General features: G+C 36.7%; 1 protein-coding gene across 1 annotated transcript in view; it reads left to right on the top strand.

The window, feature by feature from the left end:
- traf2a (Tnf receptor-associated factor 2a) overlaps positions 1-12,917 on the top strand; it is a 47,643-nt gene extending 34,726 nt beyond the window's left edge. The window contains exon 11 of the mRNA XM_077240859.1: positions 12,768-12,917. Within this exon, the coding sequence (XP_077096974.1) occupies positions 12,768-12,839 (72 nt within the window). The 3' untranslated portion in view covers positions 12,840-12,917. The remainder of the gene's footprint in view (positions 1-12,767) is intronic.
- Positions 12,918-15,057: the final 2,140 nt, after the last annotated feature.

Consider the following 15,057-nt stretch of genomic DNA (forward strand, 5'->3'; position numbering starts at 1 on the left):
CCTTTATTTATATAGTGCTTTTTACAATGCAGATTGTATCAAAGCAGCTTCACAGTGATAACATGAAAAGGCAGATCAATAATATTGTTGAATATTAAATGTTCCCAACTAAGCTAGCCAAAAGCCAAGGCAACAGTGGCAAGGGACCAAAACTGGTGACAGAATGGAGAAAAAAACCTTGGGAGAAACCAGGCTCAGTTGGGGGCCAGTTCTCCTCTGGCCAACAAATGAACAGTGTATGATTATGATTCAGGAAGCATTACAGGTCAGAAGTCAGATTGGATCAGAACATTCAGAATATTTATCCAGTTCCATCTGGTTGGAAGTTGGAGTCATCACGCCGGTAGAGACAAGTTTGTTAAGGATCAGAGCCGATGGCTGTCGTGTCGATGAGGCCTTCACAGGGCTGATGAGTCTGGCACTTCAGGGATGCGTTGTGGATGGGTCCAGGTGCAGGTCCACCATCTGATCTGAATACGTCCCAGATCTGGCTGACTTTAGTAAACCTCGGAATAAACAGAAAGACTAACATTAGCGTAGATGCCATTCTTCTTATGGTGTATGGTGTATGGTGTATGGTGTAACAAGTACATCAGGTGTTATAGGAAGTGTCCCCGGTTCCGGCTGACCTAATTTATGCAGCCTAATAATACTTTTAACTGATTTAAATAATAGAAATGTATAATGTTCTATATGAATGCCAGGTAAAAGAGATGTTTTTTTAGTCTAGATTTAAACTGACAGAGTGTGTCTGCTTCCCAGACAATGTTAGAAAGACTGCTCCAAAGTTTAAGTGCTAAATAGGAGAAGGATCTACCACCTGCAGTTGATTTTGATATTCTAGGTATTATCAACTGGACAGAATTTTGAGATTGCAGTAGACGTGAAGGACTATAATGTGTTACGAGCTTGCTCAAGTACTGGGGAGCTAAACCATTTAGTGCTTTGTAAGTAGTCAGCAATATTTAAAAATGTATATGATGTTTAATAGGGAGCCAATGCAGTGTTGACAGAACGGGGCTAATACGGTCATACTTTCTGGTTGTAGTGTGAACTCTAGCTGGTTTTGGACCAACTGGACTTTGTTTATTAAGCATGCAGGGCAACCACCCAGTAGAGCATTACAATAATCTAGCCTTAAGGTCATGAACGCATGAACTAACTTTTCTGCATTTTTCATTGAAAGCATATGTCGTAATTTAGATATATTTTTAAGATGCAAGAATGCGGTTCTACAGATGCTAGAAATGTGGCTTTCAAATGAAAGATTGGTATCAAAGAGCACACCCAGGTTCCTAACCGACGACGAAGACTTGACAGAGCAGCCATCAATTGTTAGACAGTATTCTGGGTTAATACATGCAGAGGTTTTTTGCCCAATAACTAGAAACTCTGTTTTGTCAGAATTAAGGAGTAGGAAATTACTAGTCATCGAAATTTTTATATCAGCTATACATTCCGTTAATTTTGTGAATTGGTGCGTTTCTGCTGTGCGTTTCGTCTTGAAGAAATATATAGCTGAGTATCATCAGCATATCAGTGAAACCTAATTCCATGCTTCCTAATGAGATCTCCCAAAGGTAGCATGTACAGGGTGAACAGCAACGGTCCTAGTACTGAGCCTTGTGGTGCTCCATACTGAAATTTTGATATGACATCTCTTCATTTACTGCTATAAACTGATAACGGTCAGATAAGGAATCATTTGTGACTCTAATGAGATCTGCCTCAGTACTATGACATGGTCTAAATCCTGACTGGAAATCCTTGCAGAAACCATTTCTTTCTAAAAAGGAACATAATTGTGAGAATACTGCCTTTTCTATTAATTTTGACAGAAAAGGCAGATTTGAGATCGGCCTGTAATTGATAGATGGATAGATAGATAGATAGATAGATAGATAGAATCAGTAACAGATAGATAGAACTAATACTAGTGTATATTATACATTTGCATAGACACTGAAACTTGCATTGCTAATATATCGACAGCATCTAAAAAGCATTTTACATATTACAAGTTTGGAAATTAACAAATTTATAGATATTTTTAACATTGAATTTGTGAAATAAATCTGCTGATTTCATTGTATTTATTCAATGAGATTAATTAACTGTTAAATAAATGTGATTAAATTGCACTTATTTGCCTAATTTGACATTTAAAACCATTTTTTCTGTTCTGTGTAATAGCCATAATCAGCTCATTTCGAAGGATTCTATTCACCCAAGCCAAATCGTTAAAATGAATGAAAATCATTTTCAAATTACCACTTAATTATGATTATTTTAACTAAAAATAACTAAAATAGTTTTTCTTTTATATATATATAATAAAGGAAGTTTAGTAATACATAATCCAAAATCTAAAATCTTGCTGTTTTGCTCGATATATATATATTTTTTTACATAAACCACCAATGGACAGGTTAATATTTAGAATATTTTAATGTAGTGAAATAATGGTCAGCATTTTATAATAGTATTTGTAACAATATGTCATGCTTTTGTTACAAAACGTACAACAAAACGTAATACCACAATTTGAGTCACTGGCACACTTACCTCAAGTAGCTATGATTCCTCTACCTGGGAAGTATGAGAAACGCCATCTGGTTTGTGTATCCTTTGACCTTTGATCTGTTTGGAAGCACACATCTTTTAGGATTTAAACTCTTAAACTCACTTCCTTTTCCATCGTCTAACAAGAACCATGACAGTACAAGAGCCATAAAATCTTCCAATGATTAAAAATCTCTCCCAAACACAGCAAATCCATTGGTAGCAGAAGCTGCAAACATTTATCTGAAGCAGATGTGGCTCTAGGCTTAATTATCTTTATTGATCATTATGTAAAAAGAACCCCTGCAGAGTAAAGAAAACCAATTTGAGATGGTTTTCGTGTCTGTACTTACCTTTAGTTTAAATGTTATCTTTGCTAAAATCAGAGTAAACTTAAAAGCCCAACATATTAAAAAAATTAGTTTGACCTTACACAAGAGTACAATCTACGGGATGAACATGTGTATCAGTTTATCAGATGAGTACTTTTACTCAACAACATAAAAAAAATGCTTTCAACACAATTTCTTCCAATAATTAAGGTACTTCCCTCTGAATAAACCCTTTTGTCAACTCTGACTGGGTTGCTAGTAAATGTTTTAATTAACATTTCTGGTCTATCCAATAATCTGTTATATTTTGATCTCTCTTGTTATGTAAATCACAAATTTCATCATAAAAGTATCAATATCTAACATCTGGTGAAGGAGATTTTCAGAATACCCAAAAAAGAGACATTCTACAAAGAGATTCCAACAAAAGTTCAGATAGAAACTCACACATCAGTAAAGATGATGGTATATAAACAGCTGCTTTCCTAGATCATATTGCCAATTCTTCCAGCATCCCTCATTCACCTCAGCAGTCCCTTTTCGTGATGGAAGAGGAAGTGAGTTTAAGTAATGTCAGATGTTTGTGCACATTCATTATTGATAGCAAGCTAAGGGACATTGAAATTTACATAACAGTATGTGCATGTCTGCATGATCACAAACCTTTGTAGATGTTCTGCAAACTCTAGCCTCAGGAATTACAACAGCAGCAACAAAATGTCATATTTATTTCATGTGTTCTAGCTCAAGCACACCTGGTGCAACTAATGAAGCCCTTGATTAGTTGCAACAGGTGTGCTTGAGACAACACCTGTTTTGCAGATTTGTGCTGTTGTGAGGGATTCTATTCAGGGGGTTGAATAATTTTGAGACTGCTAAAGTCTTTAAAAGTTGCATTTTCAGTTGAATTTGTGGAAACCATTTAATACATTTGTTGTGTTGAACCATTTCAGTTACTTTTGTTTGATTTGTTCATTGCAAACAGCTGAAATCAGTACATTTTGCCAATAAATCTGATTTGCAATGGGGGTTGAATCATTTCGATTACAGCTTTAAATCTCCTTGCATGATTAATTTAAATACTCTCCTGACATAAATTTTGTATCTGAAAGGAACACTACAAATGTATGCAATAAGGTCAGCCGCAAAAATAACCCTGTCCACGCCTTTTCAGCTCTATTTTTTTAACTGCGTGTCTTTAGTAAATCTTGACAGGATATAAATCCCCTATTTTTTAAAGCTTGATAGCGGAACATGTTAGTAAATCTGGCCCTATTATTGGATATTGTAAGTACAAATTGTTTGGAGGTTATAAATGGCTAAACATTGAAATAATTGGGACTGAGAGCTGGAAATGAGTTAGGCTTTCCTAGCACTAATTATTGTAAGATAGATGACATATGACTGACAACCTGAGTTCAGAGGTGTTTGTGGTAATTGATAGCCCATTGTGAAGTGGCACCGCCTCTGAGGTGACTGACTGAGGTCCAGAGTCAGCGGATGATAAAATCTGTATGGACTGTGAGGCGTGAGGTTAGCCGCACTCTCCTGAGGGTCTTACAGGGTAATCAGAAGCTGAAAGTGGAGGGGCTGATCTCTCGGGAGCTCCAATTTCCACGTGTACACAGTGCCTCTATTGAGCCCAATATCCACCAAAGCACTACAAGCTCTCTTCAAAGCAGCAAAACACTAAAGCAAGATGGATTGCAGTGTTTCATCAAAGAAATGATCATTCGAGTGTGTTCAACTCACTTGGACATTTTTAGGGTTTGCAATTTATAGAAAGAAGTTTGACTGGGAATTATAGGCCAGAGTGACAGTAATTCCTCAGACAAAGTGGTTTGAATGTCTTTTCAAAGCTTTCCCTTTGGACAAATTATTTAGCCTTTTCTAAGAACCCATTTTATCTTAAAAATCACTTCACATTTTTATTCTTAGAGCTATTCTGAAAAGAGAGTTTTATTCAGATATATCAGATGACAATGTTGATGGCAGATAGTTTGGTAGCAATTTTTCTTACCTTGTTCATGTTACATTATTTGGCCGTTAAGATTGTTTTTTAATGATTTTGAAAGTCTCTTATGCTCACCAAGGCTGCATTTATTTGATCAAAAGTTCTGTAAAAGCAGTATTATTGTGAAATATTATTACAATTTAAAATAATTGTTTTGAATTTGAATATATTTTAAAATATTTTTTCTTGTGATGACAAAGCTTAATTTTCAGCAGCCATTACTCCAGTATTCAGTGTCACATTATCCTTCAGAAATCATTTCAATATGTTGATATGCTGCTCAAGAAACATTTCTTATTATTATCAATGTTGAAAACAGTTGTGCTGTATTTTTATTGAAACAATTTTTTTCAGGATTCTTTGATGAATAGAAAGAACATCATTTATTTGAAATATAATTATTTTGTAACATTATAAATGTCTTCACTGTCACTTTATTATTATTAATTATATTTTACACTTTATATTATTATTATCACTGAAATGTAAATTAGTATCAAATCAATTTGTTACATAATACCCCCAAATAGAGGAGTGGAGCTTGCTGTTTTTCTACTGAGACAGACCATTTATTATTACCTCTGCATCCATGGGAAACGCTTTAGGGATTTTCTTTGAGCACAGGAGCGAGAGGGAGTTTTATTCAGCTTGATCTCTAAAAGGAAAATTCAGGAGGTCTCCCCAGGGAAAAGGATACTTCCTCCAGGTCTACAGAGTTCACTCAGGGATGTTCTTGTATTGTGTACTTGACAGCAGAGCAAGTTTGTCTGCTGATGAGGAAACCAGATTACCTCCAAAATGTAGTGCAAGTAGGAGTAAGAAAAATAGTAATGGATTATTCATACTCATTTTATAGATGCTCCCCTAAGTGAAAGAAATCAAATACAATTGCTTAAAATTGATCTTCATTTAGTAATTTTAGCCATCAAATTGGCAGATATGCCTAAATAGTATAATGGCTATGTAGACATATAAATGTTTGATACTGGTTGTAGACATATAATGTTGGTCAGAACAGACATTTATCAGTGCTATGGAAACTATTTCTTATTTTTGGACATCATAGTTCAGTATTGCCCAAGTACACAATATCTTTCCTTTCACAGCAGATGGTGGCCCTTGAGTTATGATAATGTCATGCTTTTGTGGGAGTCAGATGCTGCTGTTAAGAACTGTGAGCAAAAGATGGTTTTGTGACATTTACTGCATTTTCCAACCCATTGACTTTGTCTAGTTCATATCTAGTTCATGTCATCATATCCATGTGGATCTGGCAGTCGTACTGAGGGTTTTCTTTTTCTGAGGAGGAGGTAAAGGGAGTCAGTGCCACCTCAAAATAATTTGGATGAAAAAAGATGCAACATTTTAAAAATGCCACAAAATATATGATCATAGAGTGTGTGATTGTCATTTGCCTCCTTTGACCTCATTGAGATTCTAATCATGCAATGAATTTGAAGGGGATATTTGCTGAATGGGTCAAACTGGTAGAAATGGACAGAGTAATTACGGACTAAGTAATTACTCACCCACTCAGATATCACCAGTTTTTGTCACAGCTGTATGAATTTGCTTGACATTATATGGTGATGTGTAAGTGAATTAATGGTTCAAAAAGGTGACTATTAATTATAATAGCCAAACAAGTTTTGTTCTTTCAATGGATTAAACCCCTCAAAACTAGAGAGGACTTTGCTGGGGTTAATTATTGTAATTATTTCCCTTCAGCCGATAAAGCTCTGGACAGTCTCTGCATTGGCTACTGGGTAAGATTGTTAAAAGAACAAGGGGAGGAAAAATACACAGATGGATATGTTATTGCAGGGTTGATGTCATAGCAACAAACCAAGAGACTGAAAGACAAAAACTCCTTTAATATTTAATTCCTATCTATCTAGTGTGTGTGTGTGTGTGTGTGTGTGTGTGTGTGTGTGTGTGTGTGTGTGTGTGTGTGTGTGTGTGTGTGTGTGTTTATACAGTTGTAATTGAAATTATGCAAGTTTGCAATGAACAAATCAAACAAAGCGTTTTCCCCAATTTCAGTTAAAAAAACGGTCTTAAAATTATTCAACCCGTTCATGACAAGCATGTTTAGTACTTAGTAGAACACCCTTTTGCTGTTATGACCTGCTGTAAGCGAGCTGTATAACCAGACACCAGCTTCTTGCAGCGTTTCTAAGGAATCTTAGCCCATTCCTCATAAGCAATGGCCTCCAGTTCAGTAATAGGGCTCATTGTCTTGTTGGAAGGTCCAATGACGCCCAAGCTTAAGCTTCCTCACTGACGGCATGACGTTTTCACCAAGGATTTCCTCTTGTTTTGGGTCAGTAGTGGTGTACGTCTTGGAGTTCTGGCATGGAAACCGAATGCGTTTAATACGCGCCTTAATATTCAAGATGAAACCTCAGTGCCTGTTGACACCATGTCTTGCTGCAGGTCTTTTGCAGTCACTCAAGGGTTTTTCTGAACCTGCCTTCTCAGAAATCTGGTAGCTTCCTTTTTCTGCCCCGTCCAGGTAGAGTAAACATTGTTCCTTTAACTTTGAACTTGCGAACTATGCTTCCAACGGCAACGGTGTCTCTGGGAACATTTTGGGCCCTTTTTTTGTATCGTCTTCCTGGTTTGTGAAGGCCGATGACATCTTCTCTTAACTTTTTGGACCATTCTTTTGACTTAGCCATATTTCTAACATGCAGTCAAATGTGACGTCCAACAAACCTAGCCAGTTCAGATATTTCATGTGTTCTAGCTCAAGCACACCTGGTGCAACTAATGAAACCCATCAGGTTAGTTCCATCAGGTGTGCTTGAGACAACACCTGTTTTGCAGATTTGTGCTGTTTTTTTTCAGGGGGTTGAATCATTTTGAGACTGCAGAAGTCATTAAAAGTTGCATTTATTTGATCAAAAATTCTGTAAAAACCATATTATTGTGAAATATTATTACAATTTAAAATATTTTTTTTAATTTGAATATATTTTAAAATGTAATTTATTCCTGTGATGACAAAGATTAATTTTCAGTTACATTTGTGGAAACCACTTGAAACATTTGGGGCCCTATCTTGTACCCAGCACAACTGACTTTGTATACCGACGCATGTATCATTCCTATTTTGCACCCGACGCACAGCGGGCTTTTCCCTTCACAGACGCACGTCAGTAAATTAGGGAATGAACTTGCGCTCCCGGGGGCGGTTCAGTGAGAAGAGGTGGCATGTTCTGGCGCAAATGTTCCCTGGTGCTATTTTGCAGTTTCAGAAAACAATTCTGCCACAGACCAGGAAAAACCTAGTCTAAAGTCAGTGGCGCGTTATTCAGATGCTATTTTAATCATTGGAAATCATTGTGGTGTCCATGAAGACGTGAATAAATAGGCATAAATCTAGCTTACACATTTACCCAAATTATTATACGCCTGTTTAACCGAAGCTAATTTGGATGGGTTTCTCTCATCCCCATACAATGTCACTTCTCTGTCTTTTATGGCCCTGATGAGAACGTCGGTCTCCACGGCTGTGAACCGCTCCTGGCATGCACCTGGCAAATCCGCCATTATAATAGCAATCCGCCATGGAACAAGCGCGCCTGCTATCCCGCCGGTATAATAGTAACAGCGTCCGAGATCTGCCCACAAAGTTACTTGCGTTTCGCGTCTGATACTTGCGTTTCAGATCGTTAAAATAGGGCCCTTGTTGTGTTTAGATATTTCAATTACTTATGTTTGATATGTTCATTGCAAACAGCTGAAAGTCTGTACATTTTGCCAATTAACCTGATTTGCAATGGGGGTTGAATAATTTCGATTACAACTGTACACACTGATCAACCACAACATTAAAAATACTGATATGTGAAGTGAATAGCATTGATTATATCGTTACAATGGCAAATCAAGAGGTGGGATTTACAGTATTAAGCTGCAAGTAAATAGTCAGTTCGTTAATTTCATGTGTTGGAAGCAGGACAAATGGAAAAGCTAAAAGGAAGGACAACAGGTGAACTGGCGTCAGGGTCATGGGCGCCTAAGGCTGATGCACGTGGGGAGCGAAGGCTAGTCTGTCTGGTCTGATCCCACAGAATAGCTACTGTAGCTCAAAATGTTGAAAAACGTAATGCTGCTCATGATAGAAAGGTGTCAGGACACACAGACTGTCAGAGTGCCCATGATGACCCCTGTCCACCTCCAAAAGTGCCTGCAATGGAAACTTTGCAAAGAAGGTTGTTTGGTCTGATGAATCACATTTTCTTTTAGATTAGGTAGATGGCTGGTTGCGTGAGTGTGTTTATCTGGAGAAGAGATGGCTGCAGGATGCACTATGGGAAGAAGGCAGGCCTTTGCCCCCTATGCTCTTAAAATGTTCTGCTGGAAAACCTGGCATATGGATGGATGTTCATAAATGGAATCATTCTGAATCAGTATCATAAGCAATTAACTTTGATATACCCGAATCCAGTGATTATAAACTTCTGTTAGCGGGCTATGTTCTATGACATTCTCCCATAAATATATTAGCACAATTTAGAGATGTCTAAATGAAATATGACCTCAGCAGGAAAAGTAATTAAAAACTCTGTGAGTGACATGAACAATAGAATGGCAGTAATCTAATACACCTCCATAAAAGGGGGGCCTAACTGACTTGGCATGATTCAGAAAAAGAAGCAGCAACCTAAATCTGAAACAATGAAAACAATTCAGTGAGACAAAATGTTACAGGTAATTTGAATTAGGCTTGTCTGCCCTCTGTTACACATTCATTTAATGACATTTCTCAATGAAAAGCTGAAATTGAACAGGATTGAATTTCCCTTCATGCTGTGATTACAATGGGACGATCAAGGGTGAGAGAAGCCATGAATATGATTCCCAGTGGACTATAGAGTGAATCTCCCATTTTCTATCTGCTCTCAGACCTTAATGATCCTCAATCAGTTTAGTCGTACCCTAGACTCCAGATAAACACATTTCAGTAGCTCATTTATTTTCATGAGTTTCGGAGATAGGCCTCGCTATTTGCAGCTGTCACTCCTGATTTTTCCATATTGCGCTGACACTCATCCAACATTATAGAGCATGGGGCTTCATGCGTCTATACAGGTGCAAACTCTGGTCTTATTGCCATAAATAAGCTCAAAGATTGTGTGTGCATGTGTATTTGCATGCTTTAACCTCATATCCTATAAACATCTATAACCTCTAGAGCTTGTGTCCTCTGTTCCCTTGGCAACCAAATATAAAATCTCAGAAAGGATAAGAAAAATGGCATGCACTGGCCAAGGTAGGGATGCTTTATGAGTTTTGGTTGGGTGCATTTGAACAAAGACAGAAATCTGGTCCTTTTTCAAAGGGTAGAAAAAAAAACAACCCTTGACAGTAATACAAGCTGGGCTCCTTCAGATAAGAACCTTCCCCTGTGGTTCAGTGATAGCAGTTTATTAGAATTCTGTGTTACTCCTCAGAGTCGAAGTAGGTTGGTAAGGCTTTGAGAAAAGACATACAAGATAGACGTGATTTTAGTGCTGATACTGGAGATTGAAAAACAAATGCATAATGGAATGTTACAGTCATGTAATTGCTGGTAATGGAAGCATGGGAGAATAAAGACTAGGTTACCTTTGCCTGTGGCTAATATTTGGCTTTGAAAGAAAATCTTTTCATTTTATAAATTTTTCATGGATGATATTCCATTCAGTAGTAAGATAAAACAAGGAATATGATCCATAAAGGCTTTGAATTTATTTGACTAATGGTAAACATTGTTGCCATTGCTCATGGAAAGCTTTGATCTTCTGATGGACATTTGTTTCATAAAGGATTTTGGAAAAAATTGTTTTACTCAAAGAATAAACTAAAGCCTCTTACCCCACATCAAGGGTATAGCTTGGGGAAACTGAGAAGCTTTGAAAACTGGTGTAATAGAACACCGGCAGTGATGTATCTGTTGGTAAAGTTTGGTGAGATAATTGAAAAGCTGAACATATTTTTTTCCCAGGTTCCCCTTTTTTGTGTTCATGATGGTTGCTTAGCCAAGTACAACATTTACCGACTATGTTTGTGTTACGTTTATGGATTTGACTAACATTTCATCAGTTTGGTAAAGCTCCATGCTTTACCAATTGAGACATAAAATAGGAACTTTAGTAATAAAAGTAATTAACTTAAAAATTAAAGGAATGATCATTGACTTAAAGTAATCTCTATATGATTTTTCTATGTATAATAAAGCCCCATTCACACCGCCAGCGACTTTGTCGCTGTATGTCGCTAGTCTCTGTACTGCGAGGAATTAGGCTCAAAAGAAACAGTATGATGTTGGGAGAGTGTATATTACCACAGCAAAGTTCAGAAATCATTTACTAGATTAACGATCAATCAAATTAAACTCACTCAGACTGTCATAAATTACTAAAACGTCAATTGAATTTGACAAATAATTTTCTTGTCCCTAGTAGTCAACATAATGCAGGGGAAACAATGAACTGCAGCCGTGCTAAACTTGCATCATAAAATTACAACACTCAAACTATAAATCTATTAATTAAACTCACAGTAAACTCGACAGTTTCTTTTCCATGCATCATTTTATTACATGTATGTGGTTACAGCCAAATCATATACTGTAAAACAGTGAAATCGCCCTTGAACTATTCTGTCTTGCCTGCACTCGAGACGGTGACCTGAGCTCCACTGAAAGTTTTCTTTCCTATTGGTTGTCGCGCGCGAAATTTGTTTGTCATTTGCATAAAGTTGAAATTTCTCAACTTTTGTCGCTTGTTTCTTGACACGCCCACTTTCTGTCGCCAACGGCCACTGTTGCCGGATGTCGCCAGCGCTCCATTGAAATTAATGGGATCATGTCGCTGCGTGACACTGGCGGTGTGAACGGGGCTTAAGAGAGAGGTGACTGTAATTCCGGATGTACTCAGACAAAAATGTCAGAAATGGTCTACAAGACCTCCATGTTAAATTGTCATTTGCCTTGGGAGGGACATCATAAATTGTGCAAGACTTTGATTTGGCTGGTTTATCTTGGATCTGTCTTGAAACATGTGTAGGGAAGGGGACAGGTTATTTATTTTTACAAACAGCCATCTGTCGTGGCAGATTGCAAAATGGCTGCCCTCTAAATATGATTTGAATTCAGAGTAGGACACAACCCCAAAGAACAACACACTGGGGATTAAAAACTTTTCCAGAATAACGTATTGGCCTAAATATAATTTGCATAGACATTTACATTTTTTATCTGTTGTCATATTGTCTAATACAACTCAGTTACACTAAGCATATGTTTTATGATTGCCAATTTGATACTAGTACATCAACCAGATTATTTTGTCATAATGTTCCTTTCAGAGTGTAATTCATAATGGTTCCTTTCAGTTCATAGAATGGCTCCCAGGGTTAACCCGGCCTTTATTTGTCATGCAGTACAACACCAATTGGTTGATGACCTGAACAGAGAGAGAAAGAGAATTTACTTTCATAAAGTTCTTAGAGGACAGCTCAATGAGGACAACATTCATTAAAATTGAATTGCTGAGAATTGAAATTGATACATTAAATCTGGCCCCTACTGCACAATCATTACTAAAATGTCACCAGTGAGATTTTTCCACTGAATTAAAATACATAAGACAAACCATGTTAACTGTGTAACTCTTACAGGTTATCATGGTGTGAAAATACATCAATGCAATACATCTTCATAAAGATCTAATTAGAAGTAGGCAGTTTAATACACTTTACATTCTTGTATTCAATATGCCCTAAAATGTTTAGCCATTAATTTTCATAAATGGGTGAAATCCAGAGATATGCTTGCATAATACACTGTATCTTCATGAAATTTACAGGTTTATATCTGGACCTCACAAGTGGAAAAAGAAGGTTTGGATTACAGCTGTCAATCAATCACTCTGGTCTAGATATGGACCCACCAGGAAACGAGCAAACAGATGGCTTGGTGTCTTGAGAATGAAGCTTCCTCACCCACCCCCCACAAACCCCGAAAATAAACCATTGGTAAGATACTATAAGCTCCTTGGATTTGTTTAAACTCCTCATCCAGACTAATGGAGAATTCACCACAATTTACTGCTGGTTCTTAATCTTGTGCATTAACCATTCTGATTGATTCTCGCCTCGAGATTTTCAGGATTTTCTGATTGATTACATCACTTCTGGTGTGTAAGGATACAAAGCGATCCTTTTCTCATTTTGAAATTACATTAAGCATATCATAGAGACACACAAAGATACAAAAAACAAAGGTATTTGACAAATATTTGGTCCCATATTTGCAGATGGGTTGAGCTCTATTTTTGGGGTAGGCGTCTGATCCTGTGGACTTAAAGCTGTTGAGGGGACTGGGGACTTATACTCAAGCAGGTGTCCCCACTGTTATCTGTCTCACTTCTCATGGGAACCACCAGCAGATCAGCAGCAACCTTCTGACAATAGAAGACGAGCAATGATTAACTTTATTCCCATCTAAAAAGGTACATTTTATTACTATACTATGTGTTTTGTGGGAAACTGTGTTTGATTTGTATTATTGCCCTTAGAATTCAAGGCATTCACAAAAATTTCAGTAAAATAGCGTGTTCAATTTACAAGCTTTCTGATAATACGGAAATTAATTGGTTTTCAACCTCCTGAGATCTCTGTTAAATCGTTTTCACAACAAAGCAATAAGATGCTACATCAAATATTTATTTCGTTTTCATTTACCCATTTTCTTGTGAAATTTAACCTGACAGAAAAAAAATCCCAAAAGCCTATACACACCCATATGAAGTATTGATCTATACCCATCTAAAATTAAGCAGCACTCTGTTTTCATACATTTCAAATGTTCTTGTTGGATTTGGCCAGGGTTCTGCTCACTTCTCCCCCCTCTTGACCTGGATAATAAGATTAAAAAGCCTTCTGATCAGTAATGCATGCAACATCTCTGAGGGAATATTTTGAAAGCTTTGAATGTATTTGGTGTATAATGCTGACTGTAAATCACAGAAAGACTGACACTCACTCCATGGTGATTACACAGTGCTACAGTGAGGATGTGGGTCAATCTCTGAAGGAATTGCACATAGTGGGAAGTGAGGATTGATGAGGAAAGAGATGACAGAAGGGAGATGGCTTGAGCTCTCATAAGGAATCCAGGCATGCTCAGGACTGATATTGAATCCTGGTCTTATGCATGTCCTGTAAATAAAAATCTACTGCAAACAAAGAGACTTGCCTCTTATCGCTTTTATCTGGTGTCGGAGTAAGGCAAGAGAGAGCGAGAAACAAAATGACAGGGTAGAGAAATCACATTCTTTGGTATTCTGTTTTAAAAATGAAGTGGCATTGTTGGCATTTGGTTTTATAGAGAAGGCTTTGCAGTAAAGGTCAGGAAGACTGCACCTTGTCTAGATATAGTTTAAAATGAAAACAGAGCACTACAGACATATTAATGACTTCAATGGTGTACTGTAGGTTTAGTTGGATTTTGTTTTAAAAACTATAAGTAATCAATGTTTTAGTATTTAGAGGCATATAATGTATTTGAAATATTTAAGAATTAAAAGACAGGGTTATTATTTTAGTTTTTATTCTTATTAACTTTCAATTTGTTATTTCATTTTAGTTTAGTTTTTGTTTGTGTTATCATTGTTGGTTTTAGTTTTTTCAGTTCTTTTTTTTTTTAGTTAATGTGCTAACTGGTATGATTTTAAAATTTCACAATTGTATCTATATAGTAGCATTTTGTTTAATGCAGGCAGGCTGTAATCATTCTTAGTTTTTTTTACCATGTATCGAAATATATTTTAATTTAGGTTTGCAGTCATTAAAATATAATTTAGTTTAATTTTTCTCAGTTATTTTTATTTATATATTTATTTATTTATTTATTTTTGTTAACAACAATAATACTGTTCTAAGAAATAGTCTCACATACAAACTATTTCGTTTTACATTAAAAATGTTGTGCTCATCATGAAAGGCACTGCTTGATTCTGTACATGTCACATGGACATTTACAGGTGCTGGTTTTCATTGGTTAGATAATCTCACTGCACACTTTATCCATTATAGTGGACTCAGATCCCATAGTGCTGCAGTGCGAGGATGAGGAAAGGCTGTGCCTTTTTCTGA

The sequence above is a fragment of the Siphateles boraxobius genome, unplaced genomic scaffold (genome assembly GCF_051911475.1).
Source record: "Siphateles boraxobius isolate OS27281-9 unplaced genomic scaffold, OSU_SipBor_1 24, whole genome shotgun sequence".
NCBI classification, from domain to species: domain Eukaryota; kingdom Metazoa; phylum Chordata; class Actinopteri; order Cypriniformes; family Leuciscidae; genus Siphateles; species Siphateles boraxobius.